At 56.3% G+C, this 20512-nt stretch overlaps 1 protein-coding gene across 1 annotated transcript in view; it reads left to right on the plus strand.

Moving 5' to 3' along the window:
- LOC147086810 (voltage-dependent L-type calcium channel subunit alpha-1F-like) overlaps positions 1–20512 on the plus strand; it is a 160722-nt gene that overhangs the window by 123874 nt on the left and 16336 nt on the right. The window contains exons 26-30 of the mRNA XM_085978323.1: positions 3466–3518; positions 12412–12558; positions 13806–14007; positions 14141–14299; positions 19560–19670. Coding sequence (XP_085834449.1) covers positions 3466–3518; positions 12412–12558; positions 13806–14007; positions 14141–14299; positions 19560–19670 — 672 coding nt within the window. The remainder of the gene's footprint in view (positions 1–3465; positions 3519–12411; positions 12559–13805; positions 14008–14140; positions 14300–19559; positions 19671–20512) is intronic.

Here is a 20512-nt window from a genome sequence, read left to right on the forward strand (position 1 = left end):
GACAGTGTAGAGGGAGCTTTACTCTGTCTCTAACCCCGTGCTGTACCTGCCCTGGGAGTGTTTGATGGGACAGTGTAGAGGGAGATTTACTCTGCATCTAACCCGTGCTGTACCTGCCCTGGGGGTGTCTGATGGGACAGTGTAGAGGGAGCTTTACTCTCTATCTAACCCGTGCTGTACCTGCCCTGGGAGTGTTTGATGAGGCAGTGCAGAGGGAGCTTTACTCTGTATCTAACCCGTGCTGTACCTGCCCTGGGAGTGTTTGATGGGGACAGTGTAGAGGGAGCTTTACTCTGTATCTAACCCGTGCTGTACCTGCCCTGGGAGTGTTTGATGGGGACAGTGTAGAGGGAGCTTTACTCTGTATCTAACCCATGCTGTACCTGCCCTGGGAGTGTTTGTTGGGGACAGTGTAGAGGGAGCTTTACTCTGTATCTAACCCATGCTGTACCTGCCCTGGGAGTGTTTGTTGGGGACAGTGTAGAGGGAGCTTTACTCTGTACCTAACCCGTGCTGTACCTGCCCTGGGAGTGTTTGATGGGACAGTGTAGAGGGAGCTTTACTCTGTATCTAACCCGTGCTGTACCTGCCCTGGGAGTGTTTGATGGGGACAGTGTAGAGGGAGCTTTACTCTGTATCTAACCCGTGCTGTCCCTGCCCTGGGAGTGTTTGATGGCACAGTGTAGAGGGAGCTTTACTCTGTATCTAACCCGTGCTGTACCTGCCCTGGGAGTGTTTGATGGGGCAGTGTAGAGGGAGCTTTACTCTGTATCTAACCCGTGCTGTACCTGCCCTGGGAGTGTTTGATGGGGCAGTGTAGAGGGAGCTTTACTCTGTATCTAACCAGTGCTGTACCTGCCCTGGGAATGTTTGATGGGGACAGTGTAGAGGGAGCTTTACTCTGTATCTAACCCGTGCTGTATCTGCCCTGGGAGTGTTTGATGGGGACAGTGTAGAGGGAGCTTTACTCTGTATCTAACCCGTGCTGTACCTGCCCTGGGAGTGTTTGATGGGGACAGTGTAGAGGGAGCTTTACTCTGTATCTAACCCATGCTGTACCTGCCCTGGGAGTGTTTGTTGGGGACAGTGTAGAGGGAGCTTTACTCTGTATCTAACCCATGCTGTACCTGCCCTGGGAGTGTTTGTTGGGGACAGTGTAGAGGGAGCTTTACTCTGTACCTAACCCGTGCTGTACCTGCCCTGGGAGAGTTTGATGGGACAGTGTAGAGGGAGCTTTACTCTGTATCTAACCCGTGCTGTACCTGCCCTGGGAGTGTTTGATGGGGACAGTGTAGAGGGAGCTTTACTCTGTATCTAACCCCGTGCTGTACCTGCCCTGGGAGTGTTTGATGGGACAGTGTAGAGGGAGCTTTACTCTGTATCTAACCCGTGCTGTACCTGCCCTGGGAGTGTTTGATGGGGACAGTGTAGAGGGAGCTTTACTCTGTATCTAACCCATGCTGTACCTGCCCTGGGAGTGTTTGTTGGGGACAGTGTAGAGGGAGCTTTACTCTGTATCTAACCCGTGCTATACCTGCCCTGGGAGTGTTTGATGGGACAGTGTAGAGGGAGCTTTACTCTGTATCTAACCCATGCTGTACCTGCCCTGGGAGTGTTTGTTGGGGACAGTGTAGAGGGAGCTTTACTCTGTACCTAACCCGTGCTGTACCTGCCCTGGGAGTGTTTGATGGGACAGTGTAGAGGGAGCTTTACTCTGTATCTAACCCGTGCTGTACCTGCCCTGGGAGTGTTTGATGGGGCAGTGTAGAGGGAGCTTTACTCTGTATCTAACCCCGTGCTGTACCTGCCCTGGGAGTGTTTGATGGGACAGTGTAGAGGGAGCTTTACTCTGTATCTAACCCGTGCTGTACCTGCCCTGGGAGTGTTTGATGGGGACAGTGTAGAGGGAGCTTTACTCTGTATCTAACCCATGCTGTACCTGCCCTGGGAGTGTTTGTTGGGGACAGTGTAGAGGGAGCTTTACTCTGTATCTAACCCATGCTGTACCTGCCCTGGGAGTGTTTGTTGGGGACAGTGTAGAGGGAGCTTTACTCTGTACCTAACCCGTGCTGTACCTGCCCTGGGAGAGTTTGATGGGACAGTGTAGAGGGAGCTTTACTCTGTATCTAACCCGTGCTGTACCTGCCCTGGGAGTGTTTGATGGGGACAGTGTAGAGGGAGCTTTACTCTGTATCTAACCCCGTGCTGTACCTGCCCTGGGAGTGTTTGATGGGACAGTGTAGAGGGAGCTTTACTCTGTATCTAACCCGTGCTGTACCTGCCCTGGGAGTGTTTGATGGGGACAGTGTAGAGGGAGCTTTACTCTGTATCTAACCCATGCTGTACCTGCCCTGGGAGTGTTTGTTGGGGACAGTGTAGAGGGAGCTTTACTCTGTATCTAACCCGTGCTATACCTGCCCTGGGAGTGTTTGATGGGACAGTGTAGAGGGAGCTTTACTCTGTATCTAACCCATGCTGTACCTGCCCTGGGAGTGTTTGTTGGGGACAGTGTAGAGGGAGCTTTACTCTGTACCTAACCCGTGCTGTACCTGCCCTGGGAGTGTTTGATGGGACAGTGTAGAGGGAGCTTTACTCTGTATCTAACCCGTGCTGTACCTGCCCTGGGAGTGTTTGATGGGGCAGTGTAGAGGGAGCTTTACTCTGTATCTAACCCCGTGCTGTACCTGCCCTGGGAGTGTTTGATGGGACAGTGTAGAGGGAGCTTTACTCTGTATCTAACCCGTGCTGTACCTGCCCTGGGAGTGTTTGTTGGGGACAGTGTAGAGGGAGCTTTACTCTGTATCTAACCCGTGCTGTACCTGCCCTGGGAGTGTTTGTTGGGGACAGTGTAGAGGGAGCTTTACTCTGTATCTAACCCGTGCTGTACCTGCCCTGGGAGTGTTTGATGGGACAGTGTAGAGGGAGCTTTACTCTGTATCTAACCCGTGCTGTACCTGCCCTGGGAGTGTTTGATGGGACAGTGTAGAGGGAGCTTTACTCTGTATCTAACCCGTGCTGTACCTGCCCTGGGAGTGTTTGATGGGACAGTGTAGAGGGAGCTTTACTCTGTATCTAACCCGTGCTGTACCTGCCCTGGGAGTGTTTGATGGGACAGTGTAGAGGGAGCTTTACTCTGTATCTAACCCGTGCTGTACCTGCCCTGGGAGTGTTTGTTGGGGACAGTGTAGAGGGAGCTTTACTCTGTATCTAACCCGTGCTGTTCCTGCCCTGGGAGTGTTTGTTGGGGACAGTGTAGAGCGATCTTTACTCTGTATCTAACCAGTGCTGTACCTGCCCTGGGAGTGTTTGTTGGGGACAGTGTAGATAAAATCGTGACTCTGGGGAATGGGGTTATGTTATGAATTCTGCCGGAGTCGGCTGGTCCAGCACACACTTGCTGTGGACTGAGCTGTAGATAACGCTCTGCATTCTGTAATGTCCTTTTGTTAAATTCTGTGATTTCAGGGCAAATTTTACAGTTGTACAGATGAAGCAAAGCACACTCCTGATGAATGCAAGTAAGTCTCATTTCCCCACCTCAGGACGTCCCAAAGCCCTTCACAGCCAATGAAGGACTTTTTAGCAGCGCAGTCACTGTTGTAATGGAGCAAACGCGTTACAGAAAACTGCCTCCCATTGCAGCCAGTGCTTTTATGTGGGAGACTGTGGCACAGCAAGATGCCACAATGTGATAATGACCAGATCATCTGTTTTTAGTGATGTGGTTGAGAGATAAATATTGGGCCCCAGGACACCGGGGAGAACTCCCCGCTGCTCTTCTTCCAATAGTGGCCGTGGGATCTTTTACATCCACCTGAGAGGGCAGACGGCGTTCCCTCAGTACCGCCCGTCCGACAGTGCGGCGTTCCCTCAGTACTCCCCCTCCGACAGTGCGGCGCTCCCTCAGTACCGCCCCTCCGACAGTGCGGCACTCCCTCAGTACCGCCCCTCCGACAGTGCGGCGCTCCCTCAGTACTGCCCCTCCGACAGTGCGGCGCTCCCTCAGTACCGCCCCTCCGACAGTGCGGCACTCCCTCAGTACCGCCCCTCCGACAGTGCGGCGCTCCCTCAGTACTGCCCCTCCCACAGCGCGGCGCTCCCTCAGTACCGCCCCTCCGACAGTGCGGCGCTCCCTCAGTACCGCCCCTCCGACAGTGCGGCGCTCCCTCAGTACCGTCCCTCCGACAGTGCGGCGCTCCCTCAGTACCGCCCCTCCGACAGTGCGGCGCTCCCTCAGTAGCGCCCCTCCGACAGTGCGGCGCTCCCTCAGTACTGCCCCTCCCACAGCGCGGCGCTCCCTCAGTACTGCCCCTCCCACAGCGCGGCGCTCCCTCAGTACTGCTCCTCCGACAGTGCGGTGCTCCCTCAGTACCGCCCCTCCGACAGTGCGGCGCACCCTCAGTACTGCCCCTCCGGCAGTGCGGCACTCCCTCAGTATCGCCCCTCCGACAGTGCGGCGCTCCCTCAGTACCGCCCCTCCGACAGTGCGGCACTCCCTCAGTACCGCCCCTCCGACAGTGCGGCGCTCCCTCAGTACCGCCCCTCCGACAGTGCGGCGCTCCCTCAGTACTGCCCCTCCCACAGCGCAGCGCTCCCTCAGTACTGCCCCTCCCACAGCGCGGCGCTCCCTCAGTACTGCTCCTCCGACAGTGCGGCGCTCCCTCAGTACCGCCCCTCCGACAGTGCGGCGCACCCTCAGTACTGCCCCTCCGGCAGTGCGGCACTCCCTCAGTTCCGCCCCTCCGACAGTGCGGGGCTCCCTCAGTATCGCCCCTCCGACAGTACGGCGCTCCCTCAGTATCGCCCCTCCGACAGTGCGGCGCTCCCTCAGTACCGCCCCTCCGACAGTGCGGCGCGCCCTCCGTATCGCCCCTCCGACAGTGCGGCGCGCCCTCAGTATCGCCCCTCCTACAGTGCGGTGCTCCCTCAGTACCGCCCCTCCGACAGTGCAGCGCTCCCTCAGTGCCGCTACTCCGACAGAGCGGCGCTCCCTCAGTACTGCCCCTCCGACAGTGCGGCGCTCCCTCAGTACCGCTCCTCCAACAGTGCGGCGCTCCCTCAGTACTGCCCCTCCGACAGTGCGGCGCTCCCTCAGTACTGCCCCTCCGACAGTGCGGCGCTCCCTCAGTACCGCCCCTCCGACAGTGCGGTGCTCCCTCAGTACTTGCCCTCCGACAGTGCGGCGCTCCCTCAGTACTGCCCCTCCGACAGTGCGGTGCTCCCTCAGTATCGCCCCTCCGACAGTGCGGTGCTCCCTCAGCACCGCCCCTCCGACAGTGCAGTGCTCCCTCAGTGCCGCTACTCCGACAGTGCGGCGCTCCCTCAGTACTGCCCCTCCGACAGTGCGGCGCTCCCTCAGTACCTCCGCTCTGACAGTGCGGCGCTCCCTCAGTACTGCCCCTCCGACAGTGCGGCGCTCCCTCAGTACCGCTCCTCCGACAGTGCGGCGCCCCCTCAGTACTGCCCCTCCGACAGTGCGGCGTTCCCTCAGTACCGCCCCTCCGACAGTGCGGCGCTCCCTCAGTACTTGCCCTCCGACAGTGCGGCGCTCCCTCAGTACTGCCCCTCCGACAGTGCGGCGCTCCCTCAGTACTGACCCTCTGACAGTGCAGCGCTCCCTCAGTACCGCCCCTCTGACAGTGCGGCCCTCCCTCAGAACCACCCCTCCGACAGTGCGGCGCTCCCTCAGTACTGCCGCTCCGACAGTGCGGCGCTCCCTCAGTACTGCCGCTCCGACAGTGCGGCGCTCCCTCAGTACTGCCCCTCCGACAGTGCGGCGCTCCATCAGTACTGCCCCTCCAACAGTGCGGCGCTCCCTCAGTACTGCCCCTCCGACAGTGCAGCGCTCCCTCAGTACTGCCCCTCCGACAGTGCAGCGCTCCCTCAGTACCGCCCCTCTGACAATGCGGCGCTCCCTCAGTACTGCCCCTCTGACAGTGCGGCCCTCCCTCAGAACCACCCCTCCGACAGTGCGGCGCTCCCTCAGTACTGACCCTCCGACAGTGCGGCGCTCCCTCAGTACTGCCCCTCCGACAGTGCGGCGCTCCCTCAGTACCACCGCTCCGACAGTGCGGCGCTCCCTCAGTACCGCCGCTCCGACAGTGCGGCGCTCCCTCAGTACTGCCGCTCCGACAGTGCGGCGCTCCCTCAGTACTGCCCCTCCGACAGTGCGGCGCTCCCTCAGTACCACCGCTCCAACAGTGCGGCGCCCCCTCAGTACTGACCCTCCGACAGTGCGGCGCTCCCTCAGTACTGCCGCTCCGACAGTGCGGCGCTCCCTCAGTACTGCCCCTCCGACAGTGCGGCGCTCCCTCAGTACCGCCCCTCCGACAGTGCGGCGCTCCCTCAGTACCACCGCTCCGACAGTGCGGCGCTCCCTCAGTACTGCCCCTCCGACAGTGCGGCGCTCCCTCAGTACTGCCCCTCCGACAGTGCGGCGCTCCCTCAGTACCGCGCCTCCGACAGTGCGGCGCTCCCTCAGTACCACCGCTCCAACAGTGCGGTGCTCCCTCAGTACTGCCCCTCCGACAGTGCGGCACTCCCTCAGTACCGCCTCTCCGACAGTGCGGCGCTCCCTCAGTACCGCCCCTCCGACAGTGCGGTGCTCCCTCAGTACCGCCCCTCCGACAGTGCGGTGCTCCCTCAGTACCGCCGCTCCGACAGTGCGGTGCTCCCTCAGTACCGCCCCTCCGACAGTGCGGCGCTCCCTCAGTACCGCCCCTCCGACAGTGCGGTGCTCCCTCAGTACCGCCCCTCCGACAGTGCGGCGCTCCCTCAGTACCGCCCCTCCGACAGTGCGGCACTCCCTCAGTACCGCCCCTCCGACAGTGCGGCACTCCCTCAGTACTGCCCCTCCGACAGTGCGGCACTCCCTCAGTACCGCCCCTCCGACAGTGCGGCACTCCCTCAGTACCGCCCCTCCGACAGTGCGGTGCTCCCTCAGTACCGCCCCTCCGACAGTGCGGTGCTCCCTCAGTACCGCCCCTCCGACAGTGCGGTGCTCCCTCAGTACCGCCCCTCCGACAGTGCGGTGCTCCCGACTGAGTGCCCACTTCACATAGTGTTTAATAGCCAACCACATTTGGAGGCCCAGAGCGGGTAAGGACGGCGGGGTTCTTTTCCTAAAGGGACATTAGTGAACCCGTTGGGTTTTTACGACAATCCGACATCTTCATGGCTTCTTTTGCTGGTGACAGCTTTTTCCCCCCAGATTTTTAAGACTGAATTCAGATTCTCAAAGTGCCGCGGTGAGATTAGAGCCCCCCTTCTCACTGGTCCAGTAACAGAACCCACTGCGGTACCCCCCTGGGAGTGACAGAGTCCGACAGAGAAGGCACAGTGCGCTTGTCTGATTCCGGCCTCTCGCACATCCCCCCGATTTCCATCGCTCCGCCATTGGCGACCGCGCCAGGACTCCCCCGAGCTCTGGGAATTCCCTCCCTAAACCTCTCCGCCTCTCTCTCTCCTCCTTTTAAAACTTGCACCGAGTCCCGTTCCCCCATTACTCCCAGCTCCTGTGCTCGCTGAGCTACATTGTCTCCCGGTCCGGCAATGACCTCGATCAAAAAAATTGTTATCACCTGAAATCTCACTTGACCTGCGAACAACAAAGAGAAGTTGACTTGAAAGAGACTCTTATCGATCCTTCATATTCCGTTGTCCCTCTGAACTCTACTCACTTGATTCCCATATGCCCGGCCTATCGTCCTCAAATGTAAAATCCCTCCACGCCTCCTCACCCCCCTCCCTCCCTATCTCTGTAACCTCCTCCAGCCCCCTACAGCCCTCCCTATCTCTGTAACCTCCTCCAGCCCCCTACAACCCTCCCTATCTCTGTAACCTCCTCCAGCCCCTACAACCCTCCCTATCTCTGTAACCTCCTCCAGCCCCCTACAACGCTCCCTATCTCTGTAACCTCCTCCAGCCGCTACACCCCTCTCCCTATCTCTGTAACCTCCTCCAGCCCCTACAACCCTCCCTATCTCTGTAACCTCCTCCAGCCCCTACAACCCTCCCTATCTCTGTAACCTCCTCCAGCCCCCTACAACCCTCCCTATCTCTGTAACCTCCTCCAGCCCCTACAACCCTCCCTATCTCTGTAAACTCCTCCAGCCCCTACAACCCTCCCTATCTCTGTAACCTCCTCCAGCCCCGACAACCCTCCCTATCTCTGTAACCTCCTCCAGCCCCCTACAACCCTCCCTATCTCTGTAACCTCCCCCAGCACCTACAACCCTCCCTATCTCTGTAACCTCCTCCAGCCCCCTACAACCCTCCCTATCTCTGTAACCTCCTCCAGCCCCCTACAGCCCTCCCTATCTCTGTAACCTCCTCCAGCCCCTACACTCCTCCCTATCTCTGTAACCTCCTCCAGCCCCCTACACTCCTCCCTATCTCTGTTACCTCCTCCAGCCCCCTACAACCCTCCCTATCTCTGTAACCTCCTCCAGCCCCGTACAACCCTCCCTATCTCTGTAACCTCCTCCAGCCCCTACAACCCTCCCTATCTCTGTAACCTCCTCCAGCCCCTACAACCCTCCCTATCTCTGTAACCTCCTCCAGCCCCCTACACCCCTCCCTATCTCTGTAACCTCCTCCAGCCCCCTACAACCCTCCCTATCGCTGTAACCTCCTCCAGCCCCCTACAACGCTCCCTATCTCTGTAACCTCCTCCAGCCCCCTACAATCCTCCCTATCTCTGTAACCTCCTCCAGCCCCTACACCCCTCTCCCTATCTCTGTAACCTCCTCCAGCCCCCACAACCCTCCCTATCTCTATAACCTCCTCCAGCCCCCTACACCCCTCCCTATCTCTGTAACCTCCTCCAGCCCCTACAACCCTCCCTATCTCTGTAACCTCCTCCAGCCCCCTACAACCCTCCCTATCTCTGTAACCTCCTCCAGCCCCCTACAACCCTCCCTATCTCTGTAACCTCCTCCAGCCCCCTACAACCCTCCCTATCTCTGTAACCTCCTCCAGCCCCCTACAACCCTCCCTATCTCTGTAACCTCCTCCAGCTGCTACACCCCTCTCCCTATCTCTGTAACCTCCTCCAGCCCCTACAACCCTCCCTATCTCTGTAACCTCCTCCAGCCCCGACAACCCTCCCTATCTCTGTAACCTCCTCCAGCTCTACAACCCTCCCTATCTCTGTAGCCCCCTCCAGCCCCTACAACCCTCCCTATCTCTGTAACCTCCTCCAGCCCCCTACAACCCTCCCTATCTCTGTAACCTCCTCCAGCCCCCTACAACCCTCCCTATCTCTGTAACCTCCTCCAGCCCCCTACAACCCTCCCTATCTCTGTACCCTCCTCCAGCCCTACAACCCTCCCTATCTCTGGAACCTCCTCCAGCCCCTACAACCCTCCCTATCTCTGTAACCTCCTCCAGCCCTCTACAACCCTCCCTATCTCTGTAACCTCCTCCAGCCCCTACATCCCTCCCTATCTCTGTAACCTCCTCCAGCCCCTACAACCCTCCCTATCTCTGTAACCTCCTCCAGCCCCTACAACCCTCCCTATCTCTGTAACCTCCTCCAGCCCCCTACAACCCTCCCTATCTCTGTAACCTCCTCCAGCCCCTACAACCCTCCAAGATCTCTGCGCTCCTCCAATTCTGGCCTCTCGCTCATCTCCCCGATTTCCATCACTCCGCCATTGGCGACCGCGCCAGGGCCCCCGAGCTCTGCAATTCCCTCCCTAAACCTCTCCGCCTCTCTCTCTGCTCCTTTAAGACGCTGCTTAAAACCGACCTCTTTGACCCAGCTTTTGGTCACCTGCCCTAATATCTGCTCATGTGGCTCGGGGTCGAATTTTATAGCAAAATACTGCGGATGGTGGAAATCTGAAACAGCAACAGAAAACGCTGGAAATACTCAGCAGGCCAGAGAGCAGCATTGGTGGAGAGAGAAACAGTTAACGTTTCAGGTCGATGACCTTTCGTCAGAACTGGAACAAAAGCAGGAAATGGAAAGGAAGTTTAGGGGCTGGGAAAAGGGGGAGGGGATGAAAGAACAAAAGGGAAGGTCAGTGATCGGATAGAAAGCAGGAGAGATGAAGAGACATTGAGAGACATTAAGAGATATTCAAGGCGAGAGGAGGCGGTAACGGGACAGGTTGAGGAATAAAGGATGGCTCTAGATGGGGTGTGAATTGCGCTGGTGGAATGAAGGACCGCTGAAGGGAGAGAAGGAAAAACAAAAAGTGTGGATAAAAAAAAAAGATATATATCATCCACATCAATGGGGCTGTGGTGGAAAGGGTGGACAGCTTTAAGTTCCTCGGAGTCCACATCACGGAAGACCTCTCCTGGTCCCTCAACACCTCCTCTCTGGTGAAGAAGGCCCAGCAGCGCCTATATTTCCTAAGGAGGCTGAAGGGATGTAACCTGTCACCCCTGATCCTCTCTAACTTTTACCGCTGCACTATAGAGAGCATCCTGACAAACTGTATCACAGTATGGTATGGCAGCTGTAGCTACTATGACCGGAAAGCCCTGCAGCGGGTAGTCAAAACTGCCCAACGCATTACCGGCACCCGGCTACCGACCATAGAGCACATATACCAGAAACGCTGTTAACGGAGGTCACGGTCCATCATCAAAGACCCTACCCACCCCAGCCACAGTCTGTTCGCCCTCCTGCCATCTGGGAGACGCTACAGATGCATTCGCACCCGTACGACCAGATTTAGGAACAGCCTCTTTCCCAGGGCTGTCATCCTACTGAACTCCACAAATAAACTCTAAAGCCTGCACATCTGCCAATGCACTTTATTATGGTTATGTTTATGTTAATGTATTACAAGCCAAATGTATGTTGAATGTTTAAATGTCTTAATCTAAATGTACACTCTCAGGAGCCGCAAGCCTACATTTCGTTGTACTGCACTTTTGCACTAACAATGACAATAAAGTTGATTATTATTATTATTACTATATTATATGTGATAGGGGCCGAGCCTTTTCCTTGCCTTGAATTTCTCTCAATGGCTCTTAATCTCCCCTCCTTTCTATCCTATCTCTGACCTTCCCTTTTGTTCTTTCATTCCCCTCCCCCTTGTCCCAGCCCCTAAACTTGCTTTCCATTTCCTGCTTTTTTCCCAGTTCTGATGAAAGGTCATCGATCTGAAACGTTGACGCTGTTTCTCTCTCCACCGATGCTGCCCCGGCCTGTTGAGTTTTTCCGGCGTTTTCTGTTGTTATTTCGGTGTTGACGTGATAAAACTCACTCCGCACTTGGATTGAGTGTAAAGCAAGGCTTTAATCAACTTGTTTCAGAACATGGAGGTCTAGTTGTACTTCACTCGTTCCTTGTCTTACAAAATGACCCTGGGCAAGCTGGGGCCGACGCCTGAGTATTTATACTCCTTGGATGCCGCCACCAGCTGGCCCTCCAGCGTTATTTCATGAGTCGTTTCTTCATGATGAGATTTATAACAGGTGTCAAATGTTGTTTGATTTACGTTCCCGTGACGCGCCCTTGGGAACATTTTACATAGAAACATAGAAGATAGGAGCAGGAGGAGGCCATTCGGCCCCTCTAGCCCGCTCCGCCATTCAATGCGATCATGGCTGATCATCCAAATTCAGTACCCTGTCCCTGCTTTCTCTCCATGTCCCTTGATCCCTTTAGCCTTAAGAAATATATCTAACTCCTTCTTGAATATATTTAATGAATTAGCCTCAACTGCCTTCTGTGGTAGAGAATTCCACAGGTTCACCACTCTCTGGGTGAAGAAATTCCTCCTCATCTCTGTCCTAAATGGCTTACCCCTTATCCTTAGACTGTGACCCCTGGTTCTGGACTCCCCCGCCATCGGGAACATCCTTCCTGCATCTAGTCTATCTAGTCCTGTTAGAATTTTATAAGTTTCGATGAGATCCCCTCTCATTCTTCTAAACTCCAGCGAGTACAAGCCCAATCAACCCAATCTCTCCTCATACGTCATTCCTGCCATCCCAGGTATCAGCCTGGTGAATCTTCGCTGCACTCCCTCCATGGCAAGAACATCCTTCCTCAGATAAGGCGACCAAAACTGCACACAATGCTCAAGGTGTGGTCTCACCAAGGCCCTGTACAACTGCAGCAAGACATCCTTGCTCCTGTACTCGAATCCTCTCGCTACGAAGGCCAACATACCATTTGCCTTCTTAACCGCCTGCTGCACCTGCATGCTTACCTTCAGCGACTGGTGCACAAGGACACCCAGGTCTCGTTGCACTTCCCCTTCTCCCAATCTATTGCCGTTCAGATAATAATCTGCCTTCCTGTTTTTGACACCAAAGTGGATAACCTCACATTTATCCACGTTAAAGGCACTGGATAAATGCCTGATTGCAACCTCCACGCGTTGCAAACGCGCGGCAAGGGATGCGGCGCGCTTCTCACCGCCTCTCGCTCTGCTCCTTCAGGGGGACCTTCATCGTGTTCAAGGAGGGCGACGTCACCCAGCCCATGGTGCGCCAGCGTATCTGGCATAACAACGACTTCACCTTCGATAACGTCCTGGCCGGGATGATGGCGCTCTTCACCGTCTCCACTTTCGAGGGCTGGCCCGCGTAAGTGCCGCGTTCTCTCCACGCAGTCTCGCGCTGTGCTATTCCTCGCTCTCTCTCACTCTCCCTCTCTCTCGCTCGTTGGTTCGAGTTCTCGGCTGATCTGTCTCTCTCCCCTTTTTTAAAAATGTTTCCCCCTCCCTCATTCTCCCTCTCGTTCTCTGATTCGCTTGTCATCGCTCTGTACATCCCTCCGTCTCTGCATGTCTATCTCTTTCTGCGCCTCTCTTTGCATCTTTGTCTTTCTCTGTCGACACGCGGCGGGAGCCATTTTGTGCTGTGTTGCGGCGGGAGCTATTTTGTGCTGGGTGCGATGGGGGAGCCATTTTGTGCTGGGTTGCGGCGGGAGCCATTTTGTGCTGGGTAGCGGTGGCAGCCATTTTGTGCTGGGTTACGGCGGGAGCCATATTATGCTGGGTTGCGGTGGGAGCCATTTTGTGCTGGGTTACGGCGGGAGCCATTTTGTGCTGGGGTGCAGTGGGAGCCATTTTGTGCTGGGTTGCGGTGGGAGCCATTTTGTGCTGGGTTGTGGTGGGAGCCATTTTGTGCTGGTGCGGCGGGGGGTGGGGGCCACGTGTGGCGTTATCCCGTGTATATCCCACTCTGACCAAGAGTTGCTCTGTAACGTTATCCCGTAGGAAATGCTGGATCGAGCTGAATCCTTCATTGGAGTTCCCGGTCAGTTCATATTTCTAGCAATCCCGTTATTAAGTATTGTCGTTTTTGGGGAAGACAGTTTTAATTTGATTAAACAATCTTTTTTTTTGTGCCTGTGCGCATGTGCATATGTGTGTTATTCTGTGTACATGTGTCATGCTCTCTGCATGTGTGTACGTGCGTCACGCTCTCGGCATGTGTGTGCGTGCGCCACGCTCTCGGCATGTGTGTGCGCCACGCTCTCGGCATGTGTGTGCGTGCGCCACGCTCTCGGCATGTGTGTGCGTGCGCCACGCTCTCGGCATGTGTGTGCGTGCGTCACGCTCTCGGCATGTGTGTGCGTGCGTCACGCTCTCTGCATGTGTGTGCGTGCGTCACGCTCTCTGCATGTTTGTGCGTGCGTCACACTCTCTGCATGTGTGTGCGTGCGCCACGCTCTCGGCATGTGTGTGCGTGTGTCACGCTCTCTGCATGTGTGTGCGTATGTCATGCTCTGTGTGCGTGTGTCATGCTCTCCGCATGTGTGCGTGCGTCATGCTCTCTGCATGTGTGTGCGTGTGCGATCTCACGTGTGTGCGGGGGTGCGTGCGCAGCCTCCTGTACAAAGCGATCGACGCCAACTCGGAGAACGAGGGCCCCATCTACAACTACCGGGTGGAAATCTCCATCTTCTTCATCGTCTACATCATCATCATCGCGTTCTTCATGATGAACATCTTTGTGGGATTCGTCATCATCACTTTCCGTGAGCAGGGCGAGAAGGAGTACCAGAACTGCGAGCTGGACAAGAACCAGGTGAGAGCCAACCCCCCGGACCTTGGGGAGGGAGAAATTCCACTAGGGCGGCATCGCCTCAATTGAGTCGCGAGCTCTGGTCCTGCGCTGAGCTTTGATAACCGTTCTCTCTCTCTCTCCCCCCGCCGTACAGAGGCAGTGTGTGGAGTATGCGATGAAAGCTCAGCCTCTGCGCTTTTACATCCCCAAGAACCGCTACCAGTACAAGGTGTGGTACATGGTCAACAGCACGGGCTTCGAGTACATCATGTTCGTCCTGATCCTGCTCAACACCATCACCCTCGCTGTGCAGGTAAGCCCGCAGAGGATAGAGAACTGGTTGGCAGACAGAAAGCAAAGAGTTGGAATAAACGGGTCTTTTTCCAATTGGCAGGCAGTGACTAGTGGGGTACCGCAGGGATCGGTGCTTGGACCCCAGCTATTCACAATATATATTAATGATCTAGACGAGGGAACTAGATGTAATATCTCCAAATTTGCAGACGACACAAAGCTGGGTGGGCGTGTGTGCTGTGAGGAGGATGCCGAGAAACTCCAGTATGATTTGGACAGGTTGGGTGATTGGGCAGAAGCATGGCAGATGCAATATAACGTGGATAAATGCGAGGTTATCCACTTTGGTGGCAAAAACAGGAAGGCAGATTATTATCTGAATGGCAATAGATTGGGGGAAGGGGAAGTGCAACGAGACCTGGGTGTCATTGTGCACCAGTCGCTGAAGGTAAGCATGCAGGTGCAGCAGGCGGTTAAGAAGGCAAATGGTATGTTGGCCTTCATAGTGAGAGGATTCGAGTACAGGAGCAAGGATGTCTTGCTGCAGTTGTACAGGGCCTTGGTGAGACCACATCTTGAGTATTGTGTGCAGTTTTGGTCGCCTTATCTGAGGAAGGATGTTCTTGCCATGGAAGGAGTTCAGCGAAGATTCACCAGACTGATACCTGGGATGGCAGGAATGACGTATGAGGAGAGATTGGGTCGATTAGGCTTATACTCGCTGGAGTTTAGAAGAATGAGAGGGGATCTCATTATAAAATTCTAACAGGACTAGACAGACTAGATGCAGGGAGGATGTTCCCGATGGCCGGGGAGTCCAGAACCAGGGGTCACAGTCTAAGGATAAGGGGTAAGCCATTTAGGACTGAGATGAGGAGGAATTTCTTCACCCAGAGAGTGGTGAACCTGTGGAATTCTCTACCACAGAAGGCAGTTGAGGCCAATTCATTAAATATATTCAAGAAGGAGTTAGATAGATTTCTTAAGGCTAAAGTGATCAAGGGATATGGGGAGAAGGCAGGGACAGGGTACTGAATTTGGATGATCAGCCATGATCTCATTGAATGGTGGAGCAGGCTCGAGGGGCCGAATGGCCTACTCCTGCTCCTATCATCTATGTTTCTATGTTCACTCCCCGGAGACGAGGCTCCCGGCCCCCTCGGGCTTGCCGGAGGCAGGATTGGCAATCGATGCGGCCACATGAGGGGGCTGGGAGGAGGCGGGTGGCTGGACCGTCACTTCCTCATGGACAAGAAACGAAAGACTGGCATCTCTCCAGCGCCTTTCACCAGCTCAGGACGTCCCAAGGCGCTTCACAGCCAATGAAGGACTTTTTTTGACGTGTGGTCACTGTTGTAATGTGGGAAACTCGGCAGCCAATTTGTGCACAGCTACCTCCCACAAACTACTTCTGAAGCAGTCCCTCGATGATGACTTGCTTCCACACTAACAATGAGTTCTCAGGTGACTGATGAGTCCAATGCGGGACCTACAGTCTCTGTCACAGGTGGGGCAGACGGTGGTTGAAGGGGCGGGTGGGTGGGGTGCTTGGGTTGACGTGCGCTCCTTCCGCTCCTTGCACTTGGCTTCCGCTTGCTCCCGGCGATGAGACTCGAGGTGTTCGGCGCCTTCCCGGATGCTTCTCCTCCACTTTGTGCGGTCTTGGGCCAGGGATTCCCAGGTGTCGGTGGGGGATGTTGCACTTTTTCCAAGGAGGCTTTGAGGGTGTCCTTGAAGCGTTTCCTCTGCCCACCTGGGGCTCTCTTGCCGTGCCGGAGCTCCGAGTAGAGCGCTTGTTTCGGGAGTCTCGTATCGGGCATGCGGACAATGTGACCCGTCCATCGGAGCTGATCGAGCGCGGTCAAAGCTTCGATGCTGGGGATGTTGGCCTGAGCGAGCACACTGACTTTGGTGCGCCTGTCCTGCCAATGGGTTTGCAGGATCTTGCGGAGGCAGCGTTGGTGGTACCTCTCCAGTGCTTTGAGGTGCCTGCTGTACATGGTCCATGTCTCTGAGGCTTATAGCAGGGCGGGTATCACTGCTGCTCTGTAGACCATGAGCTTGGTGCCGGGTTTGAGGTCCTGGTCTTCAAACACTCTCTTCCTCAGGCGACCGAAGGCTGCACTGGCACACTGAAGGCGGTGTTGGACTTCATCGTCGACGTCTGCCCTTGTTGACAGTAGGCTCCCGAGATATGAAAAGTGGTCCACGTTGTCCAAGGCCACAAACAGCAATGTGATAAATGACCAGATCATCTGTTTTTAGTGATGTTGGTTGAGGGATAAATATTGGCCCCAGGACACCGGGGAGAACTCCCCCCTGCTCTTCTTCCAATAGTGGCCGTGGGATCTTTTACATCCACCTGAGAGGGCAGACGGGGCCTCGGGTTTAACGGCTCATCCCGAAAGACGGCACCTCCGACAGTGCGGTGCTCCCTCAGTACTGCCCCTCTGACCATGCAGCTCTCCCTCAGTACTGCCCCTCTGACCATGCGGCGCTCCCTCCGTACCGCCCCTCCGACAGTGCGGCGCTCCCTCAGTACCGCCCCTCCGACAGTGCGGCGCTCCCTCAGTACCGCCCCTCCGACAGTGCGGCGCTCCCGCAGCACTGCCCCTCTGACGGTGAGGCGCTCCCTCAGTACTGCCCCTCCGACAGTGCGGCGCTCCCTCAGTACTGCCCCTCCGACAGTGTGACGCTCCCTCAGTACTGCCCCTCCGACAGTGCGGCACTCCCTCAGTACCATTCCTCCGACCGTGCGGCGCTCCCTCAGTACTGCCCCTACAATATTGCGGTGCTCCCTCAGTACCGCCCCTCCGACAGTGCGGCGCTCCCTCAGTACCGCCCCCCCGACAGTGCGGCGCTCCCTCAGTACCGCCCCTCCGACAGTGCGGCGCTCCCTCAGTACCGCCCCTCCGACAGTGCGGCGCTCCCTCAGTACCGCCCCTCCGACAGTGCGGCGCTCCCGCAGCACTGCCCCTCTGACGGTGAGGCGCTCCCTCAGTACTGCCCCTCCGACAGTGCGGTGCTCCCTCAGTACTGCCCCTCCGACAGTGTGACGCTCCCTCAGTACTGCCCCTCCGACAGTGCGGCACTCCCTCAGTACCATTCCTCCGACCGTGCGGCGCTCCCTCAGTACTGCCCCTACAATATTGCGGTGCTCCCTCAGTACCGCCCCTCCGACAGTGCGGCGCTCCCTCAGTACCGCCCCCCCGACAGTGCGGCGCTCCCTCAGTACCGCCCCTCCGACAGTGCGGCGCTCCCTCAGTACCGCCCCCCCGACAGTGCGGTGCTCCCTCAGTACCGCCCCTCCGACAGTGCGGCGCTCCCTCAGTACTGCCCCTCCGACAGTGTGACGCTCCCTCAGTACCGCCCCTCTGACAGTGTGACGCTCCCTCAGTACCGCCCCTCCGACAGTGCGGCACTCCCTCAGTACCATTCCTCCGACCGTGCGGCGCTCCCTCAGTACTGCCTCTCCAATATTGCGGCGCTCCCTCAGTACCGCCCCTCTGACAGTGCGGCACTCCCTCAGTACCGCCCCTCCGACAGTGCGGCGCTCCCTCAGTACAGCTCCTCCGACAGTGCGGCGCTCCCTCAGTACCGCCCCGCCGACAGTGCGGCGCTCCCTCAGTACTGCCCCTCCGACCGTGCGGCGTTCCCTCGGTACTGCCCCTCCGACAGTGCGGCGCTCCCTCAGTTCTGCCCCTCCGACAGTGCGGCGCTCCCTCAGTTCTGCCCCTCCGACAGTGTGGCGCTCCCTCAGTACTGACCCTCCGACAGTGCGGCGCTCCCTCAGTTCCGCCCCTCCGACAGTGTGGCGCTCCCTCAGTACTGACCCTCCGACAGTGCGGCGCTCCCTCAGTACCGCCCCTCCGACAGTGCGGCGCTCCCTCAGTACAGCTCCTCCGACAGTGCGGCGCTCCCTCAGTACCGCCCCGCCGACAGTGCGGCGCTCCCTCAGTACTGCCCCTCCGACCGTGCGGCGTTCCCTCGGTACTGCCCCTCCGACAGTGCGGCGCTCCCTCAGTTCTGCCCCTCCGACAGTGTGGCGCTCCCTCAGTACTGACCCTCCGACAGTGCGGCGCTCCCTCAGTTCCGCCCCTCCGACAGTGTGGCGCTCCCTCAGTACTGACCCTCCGACAGTGCGGCACTCCCTCAGTAACGGCACAGGGGGAGTGTTGAGCCTGCATTATGGGGCTCGAGTTCTGGAGTTGGGACCCTTCAGGTTATGTTGCCTTTTTCTCGACTCCCCCCCGCCCCCCCCCCCCCCAAACCAGTTTCTCTCTGTCCACCCTTCACCGAGAGAGTGGTGAGAATGTGGAACTCGCTACCACAGGGAGTGGTCGAGGCGAATAGCGTCGATGCATTTAAGGGGGAAGCTGGATAAACACATGAGGGAGAAAGGAATAGAAGGATATGGTGATGGGGGGAGATGAAGAGGGGGTGGGAGGAGGCTGGTGTGGAGCAGGAACACCGGCACGGAGCAGAGGGGCCGAATGGCCTGTTTCTGTGCTGTACGCTCAATGTAATATGTAGCGTGCAGCACAGAAACAGGCCATTTGGCCCAACCAGTCCATACCGGCGTTTATGCCTCACTCGAGCCTCCTCCTATCCTTCCTCATTTAACAGGAACTAGTGAAGGAGACAACTAGACCTCCATGTTGTACAACAATTGATTTAAAGCTTTGTTTAACGCTTAGACCGAGTGCCTAGTAGTTTTCTTGAGTATTGTGTGCAATTTTGGTCACCTTATCTGAGGAAGGTTGTTCTTGCCATGGAGGGAGTGCAGCGAAGATTCACCAGGCTGATACCTGGGATGGCAGGAATGACGTATGAGGAGAGATTGGATCGATTGGGCTTATACTCGCTGGAGTTTAGAAGAATGAGAGGGGATCTCATTGAAACTTATATAATTCTGACAGGACTGGACAGACTAGATGCAGGAAGGATGTTCCCGATGGCGGGGGAGTCCAGAACCAGGGGTCACAGTCTAAAGATAAGGGGTAAGCCATTTAGGACAGAGATGAGGAGGAATTTCTTCACCCAGAGAGTGGTGAACCTGTGGAATTCTCTACCACAGAAGGCAGTAGAGGCCAATTCATTAAATATATTCAAGAAGGAGTTGGATATATTTCTTAAGGGGGGAGAAAGCCTACATTGTCACCTAGCTCTGCTCTGGACCTCGACACGGCTCTGAGGCAAACCGATCAAGGTCCTCGAGCCTATCAGAGTAGCGAAGGGTGGTTAAGCTTTGTTAATGGTGACTCCATTTTGTGTTTCAGCACTATGAGCAATCTGATCTGTTTAGCTACACCATGGATATATTGAACATGGTCTTCACTGGCCTCTTCACAGTGGAGATGATCCTAAAGATCATCGCCTTCAAACCTAAAGTAAGTCATTCTCAACAGCAACAACCTGCCTTTCTCCAGCGCCTTTAACGTAGTAAAACGTCCCGCGGCGCTTCACAGGAGCGTAAATCGGACAGAATCTGACCCCAAACCACATAAGGAGATATTAGGGACAGGTGACCAAAAGCTTGGGTCAAAGAGGTCGGTTTTAAGGAGCGTCTTAAAGGAGGAGAGGTTTAGGGAGGGAATTCCAGAGCTCGGAGGGCCCTGACGCGGTCGCCAATGGCGGAGTGATGGAAATTGGGGAGATGCGCAAGAGGCCGGAATTGGAGGAGCGCAGAGATCTGGGAGGGGGTTGTGGGGCTGGAGGAGGTTAAAGAGATAGGGATGTCATCAAATCAAATCAAATCAACTTTTATTGTCATTGTTAGTGCACAAGTGCAGTATAACGAAATGTAGGCTTGTGGCTCCCGAGAGTGTACATTTAGATTAAGACATTTAAACATTCAACATACATTTGGCTTGTAATACATTAACATAAACATAACCATAATAAAGTGCATTGGCAGATGTGCAGGCTTTAGAGTTTATTTGTGGAGTTCAGTAGGATGACAGCCCTGGGAAAGAAGCTGTTCCTAAATCTGGTCGTTCGGGTGCGAATGCATCTGTAGCGTCTCCCAGATGGCAGGAGGGCGAACAGACCGTGGCTGGGGTGGGTAGGGTCTTTGATGATGGACCGTGACCTCCGTAGACAGCGTTTCTGGTATATGTGCTCTATGGTCGGTAGCCGGGTGCCGGTAATGCGTTGGGCAGTTTTGACTACCCGCTGCAGGGCTTTCCGGTCATAGTAGCTACAGCTGCCATACCATACTGTGATACAGTTT

Source organism: Somniosus microcephalus, unplaced genomic scaffold (assembly GCF_052327205.1).
Source record: "Somniosus microcephalus isolate GS21.2 unplaced genomic scaffold, FLI_Smic_1.0 unresolved_chr7, whole genome shotgun sequence".
NCBI classification, from domain to species: domain Eukaryota; kingdom Metazoa; phylum Chordata; class Chondrichthyes; order Squaliformes; family Somniosidae; genus Somniosus; species Somniosus microcephalus.